Genomic DNA, 14,255 nt, shown 5'->3' with positions numbered 1-14,255 from the left:
GTTTGGAGTGCTGTTGATAGTTTCAGCTTGTCTCTTTGTTCAGCCATAGGAAGAGAACCACAAGTATCATGATACTGATTAGTTATTATTTTAAATTCCAGCAGAGGGTGCAGTGGTACAGCAACCCCTTGAGGATTATTTCAGCTTCAGAGGAAATAGCAATTTGTCAAAGACAAAAAGATCTTCAACTGATGAATCAAACTAATTGTCGGGCTAGCCATTGGGGAAGTTGCCTGTGGTTTTCCATAGATCTTTGAACATTCAGGGATTGCAGCCTCAGAGTATAAAATATAAGACTTTTCATATCTGGCTCCACTTCCTGACAAGTATCCCTTCTTTCTGATTATACTAGTGTGGTCTCAGAATAGGCCCAGGGAGTGGGGTATGATCACTGTCACTGTCATTGTTTTATTGTAATTGTAATTGGAGAGAGAGACTAAAAATTACAAAGCCTTATTGACAGAAACCAACTGGAAAAAAAAACTGGAAGAGAAGAACCGTAGAAGTGGGTGGAAAAGTTATTTTTTGGAACTGCGGTTGTATCCACGCTATACAGTTAAAACAGTTTGATACCACTTTAGCAGCCATAACTGTGTCCTCTAGGATCCTGGTATTTATAGTAGCTCAAGGAGTGGAATGCAATAGAGCTCCATGACAGAGAGGATTTGTAGTTTATATCACCAAACTTCTATAGGATGCAACCATGAAATTAATGTGGAATTGAACCATTATAACCATGTTGTATAGACACATTCAGTAGCTGGCATCCCTGTATACACCTGTTCAATGAATTGTTGAATGGGTGAGTCAACACATAGGTAAATCTCCTTTGATTCAGTGGGCCTACTCTAGTCAAGTTTAACAATAGGATTTACAGTAGGTCTATGCATCACAAAATCCCAAATAGCAATGTCCATGGAAAAGACTCCTGTCTAACAGAGCATAGAGCTGCTGCCAGTACTGGTAAATCAGCCTGCCCCAAAGGGTTGTCCTCCAGGTGTTTTAGACTACAACTCTCATCAGCTGCAGGCAGCATGGGTAATAGTTGGTGATGATGGGAACTGTTGTCTAAAACACCTAGAGGGCAGTCAGGTTGGTAAGGCTGATGTAGGCAATCTTGAGCTACATGTACCTGTGGTCCAAATCTGTAGAAGAAAGTTCCATGTGTTCCTATGAAAGAGACAGATTACATCATATAAATAAGCTTCACTTGTGCCACTCTTGTTCTGTCTTTTAACTGGCAGTAAAATTACCTTGAATTGCAAATATTTGTGGTGCATTCTTTTATAAAGATTATTTGCTTTGGAATTGACCTGTAATATATTTTGTTCTCTATCTTTTTTGTAACTAGTGTCTTAGCTGTTGTAGATAAGATTCCATAATCTTATCATTATGATCTTTATGACTGTTGTTTCTTATTAGCTCAGTGTACCTGAACAAATTGATGTACCCTTATGCCAAAGTCACACAATGAGAGGACAGGTTACAGAAAGATGGCATCGCTTCCATGTGTTGTCAAATTAAAGACTAGATCATGCTGGGGATTTTATAAGCTTGCTCTTATCTTTACAACAAAGTGATAAATTTATAAATGATCTGTAGCGAACTTATGAAAAATATGATAAAATATTTGTTTGAGTTTCCTTTCAGCAGAATTATTGGTACCTTTCATTCTGCATACACAATGTCAACAGTCCTTGCTGCTTATGGAATAGATTGCAGTATTGGTCAGCAAGCAATCTCAGAACACACTTTTCTCCCTCTGTAAGTATTATGTTTTGACTCCTCTTCTCTCTGACCACTTTCTTTTGTTCCCAGGTTGAGCCCAGGCTTCTACAAGAATATTGTTAAAATTCAAAAGCATGTTACATTCAACCAAGTGAAAGGAATCTTTGGTTTTACAGACAGCGACTGCATAGGTGAGTTCCCAGTAAGCTTCAAGTGACTACAAATTAGTGGAAAGAAGAATCCAGCAGTATGAAAACCAGCACAGTATAGTGGTTAAAATGTTGGACTAAAACCACGGAGACTCACATTCCAAGTCACAGCAAAGAAGTAAGCCACTATGATGTAGTAGTTAGGGTAGTGCAGTAGGATTGTAAAGATCCAGGGTTTACAGTAAAAGTGTTTTAAGCAGAGCTTGGTAAAGTTACTTTTCTGGACTGTCTCAGCCAGCATGACCAATAGTCATACTAGCTGGCAGACTCTGGGAGCAGAGTCCTCCAGCTAGCATGCTGTCTGAGACAGTGTGGTAAAAAAGTAACTTTTCTAAGCTTTGGTCTGAAAAATCTGCCATAATAATAATAATAATAATAATGAGAACTGTGTAGATTATGAGTAGTGCAATGTGCAAATGTGGTTTAATTTAATGGGTGAGGAAATAAACTTACATCTGCAAAGTGCTGACTTCCAGTTGACTTGGGACAGATCAGGTAGTGTTTCTTGGAAGAAATAAATGATGCCTTTCAGTGAGGCTGTTTCTTTGATCCATTGAACCTTTGTGGCTATATATTGATACTGCAGTTGGGAGCCACAGTTAGGAATCTTGTTGGCTGAGGAGTTCTGGAAGTTGTAATCCAAAAAAGTAACTTTCCCAAATTCTGCTTAAGATATACATTCTTCCCACTCCTTGCCTTTTAAGAACAAATCTTATTGCCACAATTTTAGCCACAGAAGAATTTAGGGAGGAAACACCAACAGCAGCCTTCACTGTGGATTCAGTAATCAATTACAGGATCATAGAATTGGAAGGAATATTAAGGATTATCTAATCTTATTCCCTGCCAGTGCACAAATACACAACAAAAACAGTAGCTAGCTTAGAGACTGATGTTAGCAGCATTGTTAGTTGAATTAGAACCAGGATTTAATTGAGTAGCAGCCTCAGTAAGCTGGTTGTATCAGAGAAGTTGGGAAGAGGAAGCGCATGTTACCGGTGCTAGTTCCTCTTTTTACCTGTGATTAACAAGATACAAGTATTATGTCTCCCCATTCCCTAAATGTGAGCCCTGTTAAGCACCTCTTTGTACAAAACATCTGGATGGTACTATTACGTTCACTGTTTCTAGGTATTGTTCTTGAGTTGCTTTCTAGTCTACAGAGTTGAATCGTAAGAATAACTTGGCTAATTCATTTCCTAAAAAGAATTAGCAAAACGAATTGGTCTGTGAATGTATGCCTCTCCTTAGATGGAGGAACATTTTCTTCTGGACAGCTTCTGAGAAACGAGCATCTTTGGATTCTGGGGGAAATAGTTTGCAAACTGATATTAAAGTGAAATGCAGATGTGCCAACAAGGACCTCCTATTGCACAACAGACAGACAGAAAAGAAAAAAAGAGAGAGAGATTGACTATATATTTTGAGGGAACATTTAGGCTGATATTTTACTGTACAAACTAATATCTTTCCAGTGAATAAAATGAAATTAAATTTTTGCTTCTATTTCTTGTTGTCATTTGCCATCAAGTCAATTTCAATCTGTTAACTTGCTGGCGATCTGCAAACGATATGTGAAACTTTTTCCCCATACCATTAAAATTAAGCAAGAGTGGGTAACTTATTCAGAGCTGGGGGGGGGGGGATGGAAAGGGATGGAAAAAATGCCCATGCTAAATGAATGTTTTGTTCCTTTTTAGGTAAGATTAGTTTTCCTGCTATTCAAGCAGCTCCATCTTTCAGTACATCATTTCCACATATCTTCAACAATAGGGAGGACATTCAGTGTCTGATCCCATGTGCAATTGATCAGGTATGGAATTCTTCTTCTGAAGAACTTTTAAATTGCCTCAATTAATTCAAGAGAACATTATAAATACCAGAGCTGGATGCATCCTGCATATCTCTATTTGCGCTCTTAATATGTAGGCTTGAATCCTTAATTAAGATGAGATAACAAACCAGGTTCATGGAACCAGTTTCCCATCCTGACTTTTTTGTGTAGTTTTCTGTGGTTTCCAAAAAAAATAGCTCTAGAGGGTCAGAGTCTGCTCCTAAAAATGTGGAATGGGGTTCTGGAGTTGTTTGTTGGGAGGAAAGGAGAACAGGAGATTTTCCTTCTGTGAATTTCCTGAACCTTAACTTAGGTTTTATGTCTAATTTTATATAATGTTTGCCTTCCCTTTGTTCCCCCATCCCATATCGTTCAGGATATTTTCCCTGTTCCTAGAGAGTTTTTTGAGGGAACTAATTGCAGGAAAGGAAAAGTGGAGATGGGGAGGGATTTCCTTTCATCAACTTCCTTCCATTAACTTATCTTAAGATTTAATATAGTGTATTTCATTTGGAATTCAACATCCCAAAAATGAGAGCAACGTTTGATACTTAAGCCAAGCCACCCATTTTCTTGACACAGAATTCAGACTGTCCTTTTATTTCCCTGCAGAGTAAACAATGCTCTGGCATTCTGCTATTCATTCTCCTTGCAATAATCCTTAAGAAACCATTTTAAAGATTTAGATCACTGATAGTGACAACCAAATAGCAGATAGGCACTGAATTAATTCTGATCCAACAACTATGTGTTGTCTGTGTTCACTTTCAAACAAGTTCATTCCTGATTGTTGTTGTTGTTTTTGTTTTAGGATCCCTATTTCAGAATGACAAGGGATGTGGCCCCTCGGATTGGCTACCCCAAGCCAGCATTGCTCCATTCTGTCTTCTTTCCAGCCTTGCAGGGAGCACAGACAAAAATGAGTGCTAGCGACCCCAACTCATCTATTTTTCTCACTGATACACCCAAGCAAATTAAAACCAAGGTAAACAATAAAGCTCCTACTACACACATTACGTTTAATTGCACCTGGGTTCTTTTGTACCTTTTTAATTTCACCGGCCAATTTCTACAAAACAGCACTCTAAAGCAAATGTTCTGGGAAATATCTAAACCAGCAGTCTAAATGGAACTGGTTCATACACATTCAATTCTGGGCAAATAATTATTTTATTGGCTACTTAAACCAAGAGTAATTTCTAATGTACTAAGCATTCTGTTTGTTCACCTGGCACAGACCAGGAGCTGACATAAATGTTGGGCTAGTGATGTCACTTTTTTGCTAAAAAATACATGGTAGGTTTCCATGACTCTGAATGTTGATACCTTGTGATGTAAATCAAGCCAAACCAATCTATTTTCTATCATCTGCCTCTCCATTGCACCGACAATCACGTGCTATGTACTAACAGTTGCTAGGCAAACTATTATAGCTTGAGATCCCAATCTGCCTCACTGTGAATAGTTCTGTTGACCCGCCTCTTGAACCATGTTTTAAATAGTGTGTTTCAGCACGAAGCCTGCATCATGCCCTGAAGAGGTTCAGGCATGAACATTGGCCAGGATAGTACAATGGGTGTGTTTAACTGTGGTATTTGGGCAAAGAATCAGTTGCAAAACAAAACAAAGGCTTAACAGGACAAAACATGATTCCTAGGCATGTGGTGAAAAGCCTCACATATAGAAACATAGGAAGCTGCCTTCTACTGAGTCAGACCATTGATTCATCTATCTCAGTATTTTCAGCTTTGATTGTGTAAATGTAGGGTTTCAGGTAGGATTCTTTCTGAACCCTCTCTGAAAGATCCCTGGTATTCCCTGGTGGTCTCCCATTCAAGTACTACCCAAGCCCAACTTTGCTTAACTTCTGAAATCAGATGAGAGCAAGTGTATTCAGCATGTTATGCAAATGCTACATAAAGTAATCCTTTAGGTGAAAATGAGAACCACATGCTGAATATATTCTTCCTCAGAACTGGTCCCCAGTAGTCTGACTGATGAAAGAAAAATATTTTTGTATCTCATTGGTAAGAATTGATACAGAGGGCAATCCCTTTGAGTAGGGGTGGGCAACTGCCAGCCTTGAAGGGACTCCATGGAGGCACTTTGGAAGGCAGTGCATCCCTTCAGTTGTTGCCAAAACCATCTTGACACATTTTTAGGTGTTTGTAGGAGCACCTCACCATTTTTTCTGCCTATTCAAGCTTTTTTTCAAACAGGAAGTGATTGGGCTTCCTGCTCTACCTGGAAACACCCAAAAAGTAAACATAGTTTTTTGTGGTTTTTTGGGGGCTATGTGGCCGTGTTCTAGAAGAGTTTATTCCTGACGTTTTTCCTGCATCTGTGACTTGGTCACTTGTTTGTCAAGTATTGTAAACCACATAAAAACAAAAGATAAACTACTTCAGATTGTCATCAACTGGTATATACTGAAACTGCAGTGGAACTTGTTTATGGCATGGTGAAATTCCTATGTATTTCTCCAGATCAATAAGCATGCCTTCTCTGGTGGCAAAGACACTATTGAAGAGCACAGGAAGTATGGAGGCAACTGTGAAGTAGATGTATCTTACATGTACCTCACCTTTTTCCTTGAAGATGATGACAGATTGGAACAAATTAAACAGGTAATTATTGTTTCCTTCCTCCAAAGATCCTTAACCATCCTGATAAAATCTTCTAGGTAGTCATCATTTTGTAATTTTTCACTCTGAAATTATATTTTCCCTTCCTATTTCTTTGTGTTTTCCTCTTTTGAGTCAAAATTCATCAAGAGGTATTTGTGTGTGAGTTCCAGTGAAATAATGAGAGCAGAGCAAGAGTTCTGAAAAAAAAAGTGGCAACCATCTGTTGGTGTATCCAGTTCATCTAAAAAAAATTTTAAAAAATTTACATAAAAAATCAATTATTTTCACCTTTATCTAGTCTAAATACAGTATGGTAGTGTAAAGTAAAAAGTAGCTAATCTTTGGTAACTCTTCCTCAGGATGTGCCTTTAGACTTAAAAGGCACTGCACGAGTCATAAAATCAAAACTCCCATGCCTAAAACATCCCTTTCTGTTACAGTTAGAGTCAGAAGAGGGACTGGGGTGTCTCATTAATAAAGGAAGAGTGTTTTGCATCAACTGCTGTCTTTTCAAAATACTCACCAGATGTTAGATATGACCATTATGTTCTCTTGGCAGGCCTATACAAGTGGAGCACTACTGACAGGAGAACTGAAGAAGACACTGATTGAAACACTTCAGCCCATGATTGCAGCTCACCAGCAAAGGCGAAAGCAGGTCACAGATGAAATGGTGAAGGAATTCATGACTCCGCGAAAACTAGCTTTTGATTTTTAATTCTAGAAGTGCATGTTAATTTATCGGTAGATTCAGAACAAAATGGATTGATGCTATCATACCCTGTTATATGTCACCTTTCTGCGATGACATCTGGGTTGAAGTCAGTTACTTCAAACAATTTACTTACAAAGTTTTCTTCCATGTGTGTCAACAGTTGTTTGGGAAAACATCGTTTATGAATTTGAAAGAACCATCCATAAGTTACAGACATTTGTAGGTTAGCTGGATAACTTGGTCATCTAGAAAAGATTGTTCAAGAATAGACTGCTCATCAACAGAAGTACCTTGATCTGTGGAATATGTTATTAGCAAAAATGTTAACATTACATCAGTAAAGATTTCCGTGTAATGCCAAATTCTACAGCCTTGAGATCTCTGTTGGCATGCTTTTATATCCACTAGGAGTTCCTGATTTAAAGATAATCTTACCTCTTTGGTACAGTTTGTTCCTGTTCCTCTTTATTTTTCAGATTACAGTGGTCTTAACTGTATAATCATCATCTCTCAAGTCATGGTATATTTGTGTGTTTCACAAGGGCATTCATAAGTATGTTCATGTTTACTATTTAAATCATAAAACAGGTGAATATTCTTCTGAAAAGCACTTTTCTGAGATATATGCAGGGTGTGCTGAATTTGATAGTAGAATCTGGGATTTGGCAAAGTACTATTCTACCCTATGTAACAGGATAAATAATAATAACTGTTTCTTCTCAGGAGCAGCATGGGATGGTGAGGTGTTATCTCTGCAGATGCAAGATATATAAGATACAAAATGCCTGTATCATAATTGAAGATAGCCAGGCTAGGCTGTGAAATAGTGACATGCCTCCTGAACAAAGGAAATTGTTCATTTTGCTGTTTTTATGTAATTGTTAGGATTAAGAGTAACATGTCTCTCCTGATGTTTGTTTAATTCTCCAACAAGACATCATCCACCTCATTGTGTATATTAAGCTTACAACAGGCTTTCAGTGGGAAGTGAAGTAAAGTTTACATTTTTCTTTGTAGTAAACATTGAGAATTAGAACCAGCCTGAATACACAGTTCAGCAGAACACCTCTTGCCCAATTCTTACTTAAATTGGATAGGATTTATGAGATATATACATGACATGATGAGGTAGGACAATAATCTATGTGACAGGGCTTCCATACTGACTTCTAAATCTAATAGTAAAAATCCACAATATGTTTGCCGTAAGGTTGCCATAAGATGAAACCATTTGAGGGGCACACAACAACAAAGGCTCAATGTATTATATTCTAAGAAGCTAGAAACTGTAATCTACTTTTAACATCATTCTAAATAGGTTCTAATCTGACCAATCTGGAAGTGTGTTTAGAATTCTGTATTAATTTAAGTACTTCTTAGTCAGAGTTCTAGAGCTCATGAACAGGGGAACAACAATCTTAGCTTAAGTTTGGTAGAAGACAATAGAATTTCTCTCTGCTCTAGCAGTTAAAGTAAATACAGCTCAATTTTACCTTTCAATTTCATTTCTGTCTTTATTATTTCCAGTTGTCCCAAATCAATGTTCATACTTGAGGATAGCAAGTAGTCTACTAAAAAGTCCCCAAAATAAATCACAGAATTTGTTTCATAAGAAAGGTGGTATAAAAATTAGAGTTTGGCTGATAGCTCTGTGGACTCTTACCTGATTTTAACAAAATAAGTGTTATTTGCACAGAATTCAAGAGAGCCGTTTGATACTGAGCATTTCCCTGATAAATTAATTGAAGTACATTCAGTTGGGCTTGGTATAGATACTAAAACTGTATGCATGTAGTGATTAGGATTGTGTTTGTCAGTCATCTACACAAGAGGGGATAATTTGTGCCCCTCCAGTCCAATTTGTTCAACTGCAGTTCCCACTGTCTCTCACTATTGGCTTTACTGCTTAGGGCTGATGGGACACAAATTGCCCATTACTGCTTTGCAAATTTCCCATAACATTTACATACAGCCCAGTGAACCCAAGTACAATATGAACAATCTGTATACCAAAAGGTAGAGGTGGGATGATCCCATAGGTTGGACATATACCTTAACCTTTGTGTGTAGTCTCTTTGGGTTGTAGGTACATTGACAGGGAAAACAGGTGCAATCCAGCCTAAACACTGGAACCCAAATGATTTTGTAAACTAACTAGGATTGGACCTAGTTAGTATTACGGAATAAAAGGGATCTTTAGACTGCTCTAGGAAAGAATCCTGCCTTAAACTACTAGAGGAGGAGGGGTGCCACCAGTCAGAATGGACAATATTGATGGATGGATCCATAATCTGACTCAGTAGTGTAAGTCAGCTTCTTAAGTTGCTTCATCTTTGTTAGATGTACAGTCTGAGTATCTTGGAGAAACTACTGTATAGCACAGCTGACTTCTTTGGACCTTCATGCTGAGTTTGATTAATGTCCTGCATTCCTTTTTTGAGCCCCATAGAATTTGACTCCATGGGGCAGACTTAATAGGCTTGCTAGTTTGGTGCCCATATAGTTTCAGATTGATTCCTGTGCTCCTTCCCCCAGGCCAAGAAAGAGTCATGTCTGTTTCATAAAGCCCCTACATGGGATTTGGAGAACTTACACTTCACAGGTCAGACTCACCCTGCAGGAGATCCCACAAATTTCTTCTCTTGTTTCTCTGTTCTGTGATAAGAGCTCATTCAAAACCTGGGAAGTAGTTGCATGATACTGAGCTGTGCTTTGCAGCCTATGAGGCTACTACTGACTTCTGAGCTGTGCCTTATAGCCTAGGAAGCTGTTGCTTAATAATGAACAGAGTTTGGTAGAACTGTGTCCAAGGAAACGCACCTATCCCATCCATTCCAGGAATGCGCCTCCTCCAAAATCGCCACATTAGAATTCAGACTTTATGCCCCCCCCAAAAAAAAACCCATTTGTACTATCACAGAATCATAGAATTGCCAGAATCCATAAGGGCAATCCAGTCCAACCTGCTGCCATGCAGGAATACACAATAAAAGCAGTCCTTTCACACTCTACTGAGTCATAATGAATTGGAGCTTATGATACTGGGTAGCATTCCTGAAACCTGTAAAGTTCCATTTTCCACATTCTGATCCACTGAACTGGGACAGACATACACCGGCCATGTAACTGGATGCTTCGGAGGGGGTAGAGATCCTTACTGATAGACATCCTGAGGCATGTGACTAGCTACTTTTGGATACAGATAGCTGGACCAAATGGAACTTATCTGATTCAGGACACTAATGCTCAAGAAAGTATCACATGAAGGTTCAGATCTGAAGCACACATAATAGTGCATCTATCCTGCATGACATGCATTGAGAGCACACTCTGCCATTGTGCTGCTTCCATGCTTTAAGTGCTAATTAGTTTTAAAATGATGTGTAACAAAGATTTATGTGGATAGAAATTTACAATTACAATCTTGTAACCTGCCATAAGTCAATAAATTGGATCATGATGTCAGAAGCATACAACTGTTGAGATAAAAATAAAACATTGCTTTTCAAAAGGGCCAAGTCAGAAGGGTGACAGAGAAGCCAGCCCTGCTCAGACATCTTGCAGGGCGGCTTGGTCATACTGATGTAAAATGAATTGTTTGTGAATGATGCATAACAGCTGTACAAACCAAAACCACACACAATAAAAACTGGGAGATCTTACAGAACAGAGAGACTGTCTTTGCTGTCATTGCCTATTATGTAAGGCTATATATTTTGTATATGCATTCGTCTTACAGAATCTTCCTAAAATAACTGCATAAATGCTGATGAATAGAAGCATCTGGCAGTTGTTTTGAATATGCTTATGTAGTTTGTACTGAGCTGCTACTCTGAAGCAGGCACTACAGTTATTTTGGAACATATTTGCCTGCTACTGTACTTTGAGTGTACCTATCCCATAAATTTGAGGTCATGTGTCTAAATATCTCATTTCTCCATAAGATACCTGCTTCACACAAACAACTCACCACCTTCTTGAAACTGACATTAGTAAATGTGAGGGGCAACTATATCCCTAGGAGGGGACAGTTCTGAAGAGTTGTATCACTCTTATCTAAACAGGAACTGCGTTAAAAGTGGCAAATTGTTCTTTTTGAAACAATGTAAATTGAAAGGTATTCTTGTTCTCTCAGACATTTGTTTCTATATCAAGCTGCAGTATTCTAGGAAAGCTGCATGTTTGACAAACTGTTGCAACATAAATGTGTTCTTTCTACAACATGACCTTGAGATCCGAGTAGTTGTCAGGAGAATAATTCTGTTGTTTTTGATGATGATGATGAGTAGGTCAAATTCAGAGCAAAAAAAACCCCAATCTCTTTCAGTCCAGTATTCACAAATGCAAATCTCTGTTTTGATTAATTTCTACTTTTCTATGATCGCTTGAACATTTACAGCAGTGGTACTCAAACACTTTAGCCACGGGACCTCTGTTTACATTGACATGCGGATGTCACACACACCCCTTGAATACAAATATTTTATTTAGTGTGCATATTTTCACTCACACATTCATGGCTATTCATATTTTGACATTTCATAAAGAAAAAAAACATTCCAATTACAGTCCGTCCTCGCCTTACGCGAGGGATCCGTTCCGGATCCCTCTGCGTAAGGCGAATTCCGCCTATGCTCGAGCCCCATTGGAAACAATGGGGCTCGTGCGCGGCGGCGCAGGCGCGCGCAGGGCACAACAGGCACGCGTGACCATTCAATTGAATGGGACGCACCGCCCCTTCTGCCCCGCGCGCGTGCCACGGCTTGAGTGCATATGCTCAAGGCCGCGTATGGCGCGCCCGCGTATGGCGCGGGCGCACTGTAGAAGAATTTAAGTAAATTGTTTAAGTAAATTCAGTATCTATGCATGTGTAAATTGAAAAAATGAAAAAAAATTGGGAGGAGGAGGAAAAGCGATCAATGCCTCCAAGGCTCAAGCCCCTCTTGAGCAACTCTCATGTCCCCACCACCACCACCACCATTTGAGAACCACTCCTTTACAGTATTCAGCTTTAGCTGCTCAGCCCCACAACTGTTAGGTAATTTATTGGGACATTCAGTGCCATACTAAAAAAGTAACTCGTTGACATTAGCATTTGTTGTTGTTGTCAGGGATTTGAAGGGTTAAAACACAGCACACAGGGAGATGTTTGATGTGTGTGTGTTTGGCCATGAGCATTCAGCAGAGTGGCAAGGTTGATCAGCACAGCTGAAGCTCATTGGCTCAAGGACACTTCAATGCCCAAGTGCACGTAGCCATGGATGATGAAACCATGTGTCTAGATTGCACAGGAGACACATGACATGGTTACACACCTGAACTCACTGGGTTTGGGAGACCACATGGTCTGGAGACTATATAAGCCCAGGGGTTGCAAGGGTGTGGTGTGGGTTTGTAGAAGGAGTTGGATTGGTATGGTTTGGAGTTTAAGAGATCTAGTTTTGTATAATAGCACTGTGAATAAAGAGCACTTTTGGAGACTTAGTTTCTCTGGTGGTTTATCAGAAGAAGCTACAGCATCGGTTTGCTGTGTGTCCCCAGAGGTTCCTGCATTGCTGCAGTTCCTGGAAGACATCCAGTTGCTGTCATCCCAAATTGGACTTTGGAGCCACGCTTCGGCTTCTGGAAATTTGCCAGCTCTGCTCCAAGGGTCTGATTTAACGCCAGGACTCGTTTGAGTTGCTGACAGTGGTTGTTGGACCCCAGCAGTTGCGCTGACAGTTGTTGTTGTTAACTGCTTTCATGTCAATCTTGACCCATGGCAACCCCATGGATGAGACATCTCCAGACACCCCCCCTTCCTGTCCTCTACTGCTCTGTCCAGCCCCTGCAAACTCATATTTATGGTCTCTTTAATTAAGTGCATCCATCTAGCATGTGGCCTTCCTCTCTTTCTACTTCCCTCTGACTTTCCTAACATTATTGTCTTTTCCAACAATTCATTCCTTCTCATGATGTGTCCAAAGTATGTCAGACTAAGTCTTGACATCTTGGCTTCTAGGGATATTTCTGGCTTGATCTCCTCTAGGATCCATTTGTTTGTCTTTTTGGCTGTCCATGGGATCCTCAGCATTCTTCTCCAGCACCACATCCCAAATGAGTTGATTTTCTTCCTATCTTCTTTCTTCACTGTTCAGCTCTCACATCCACACATGGCAGTAGGGAATACAATGGCCTGTATGATTCTGACTTTTGTGCTGAGTTATAAGTCTTTGAATTTTAGGATCTTTTCCAGTTCTTTCATAGTCACCTTAGCCATTGTAGCACCAGGGTTCACCCTCCACTGTTCTCTGCATCCACCTAGAAGCAGGTTGTTGTTGTGTGCCTTCAAGTAGTTTTTGTCTTATAGCAACTCAAAGTCGACCTTATAATGGGGTTTTCTTGGCAAGATTTGTTCAGAGAGGGGTTTGCCTTTGCTGTCATCTGAGCTTGGGAATGTGACTTGCCCAGGATCACCCAATGTGATCCTGACTGAGTTGGGATTTGACCTTGGTTCTCCAGAGTCATAGTCTCCCAAGCAAGTAGGCTAGATTAAATGTTCCTTATCCCATCTCCCTTAGTGAAGGAGAAGAAATAACCCGCTAATTTCATTTTGCTATATGAAGAGCCCCTTTAGATAAGATTTCTGTTTTTATTTCCAAACAGGAAAAATGTTCTGTGCATGTGTGTGTGTCTGAATGTCAAACTGTGAGCAACTGCAGTTGGAACTTAATGTATGATGCTCAGTGACATCAACAGGAACACCTCTGATTTTAGCTTGGAAACCTCAGGGCCTGGGACAATCCTGAACTGGCAACTGTACATTACAATCCCACAGGTCACAACACACACTCCGGTTGACTGCTTCCACCCCTGATGGATCCAGAGCTTGGGAAAGTTACTTGTTTTGAACTAAACCTCCCAACAGTATTTACAGCAACACTCTGAATCAGCACCAGTGGTCAAGAAGCTACCTTTTTCATTTCACTAGGGACACTGCAAACTGCAATTAGCCAGTTTGCTTCAAAAGGAAGAAGATAATTGTGGGAAAGGAAATGATAGACATCTTTAATATTTTTGGATTCCCAAGCACGCAAAGCATTTTTCATGTCATGGGCAGCTTTCTTAAAAGAAAATTACTTGAGCATCTTGATAAATCTCAT

At 39.6% G+C, this 14,255-nt stretch overlaps 1 protein-coding gene across 1 annotated transcript in view; it reads left to right on the top strand.

The window, feature by feature from the left end:
• Positions 1–10,784, top strand: part of WARS1 (tryptophanyl-tRNA synthetase 1) — a 33,854-nt gene extending 23,070 nt beyond the window's left edge. The window contains exons 7-11 of the mRNA XM_089522536.1: positions 1,819–1,919; positions 3,638–3,750; positions 4,583–4,756; positions 6,258–6,398; positions 6,958–10,784. Of these exons, the coding sequence (XP_089378662.1) occupies positions 1,819–1,919; positions 3,638–3,750; positions 4,583–4,756; positions 6,258–6,398; positions 6,958–7,116 (688 nt within the window). The 3' untranslated portion in view covers positions 7,117–10,784. The remainder of the gene's footprint in view (positions 1–1,818; positions 1,920–3,637; positions 3,751–4,582; positions 4,757–6,257; positions 6,399–6,957) is intronic.
• Positions 10,785–14,255: the final 3,471 nt, after the last annotated feature.

This window comes from Sceloporus occidentalis, unplaced genomic scaffold (assembly GCF_023333645.1).
Source record: "Sceloporus occidentalis isolate IW3139 unplaced genomic scaffold, rSceOcc1.0.p SCAF_4, whole genome shotgun sequence".
Classification (NCBI taxonomy): domain Eukaryota; kingdom Metazoa; phylum Chordata; class Lepidosauria; order Squamata; family Phrynosomatidae; genus Sceloporus; species Sceloporus occidentalis.
The sequence above is the reverse complement of the archived record's forward strand: the minus strand, read 5'-3'. Positions and strand labels throughout refer to the sequence as shown.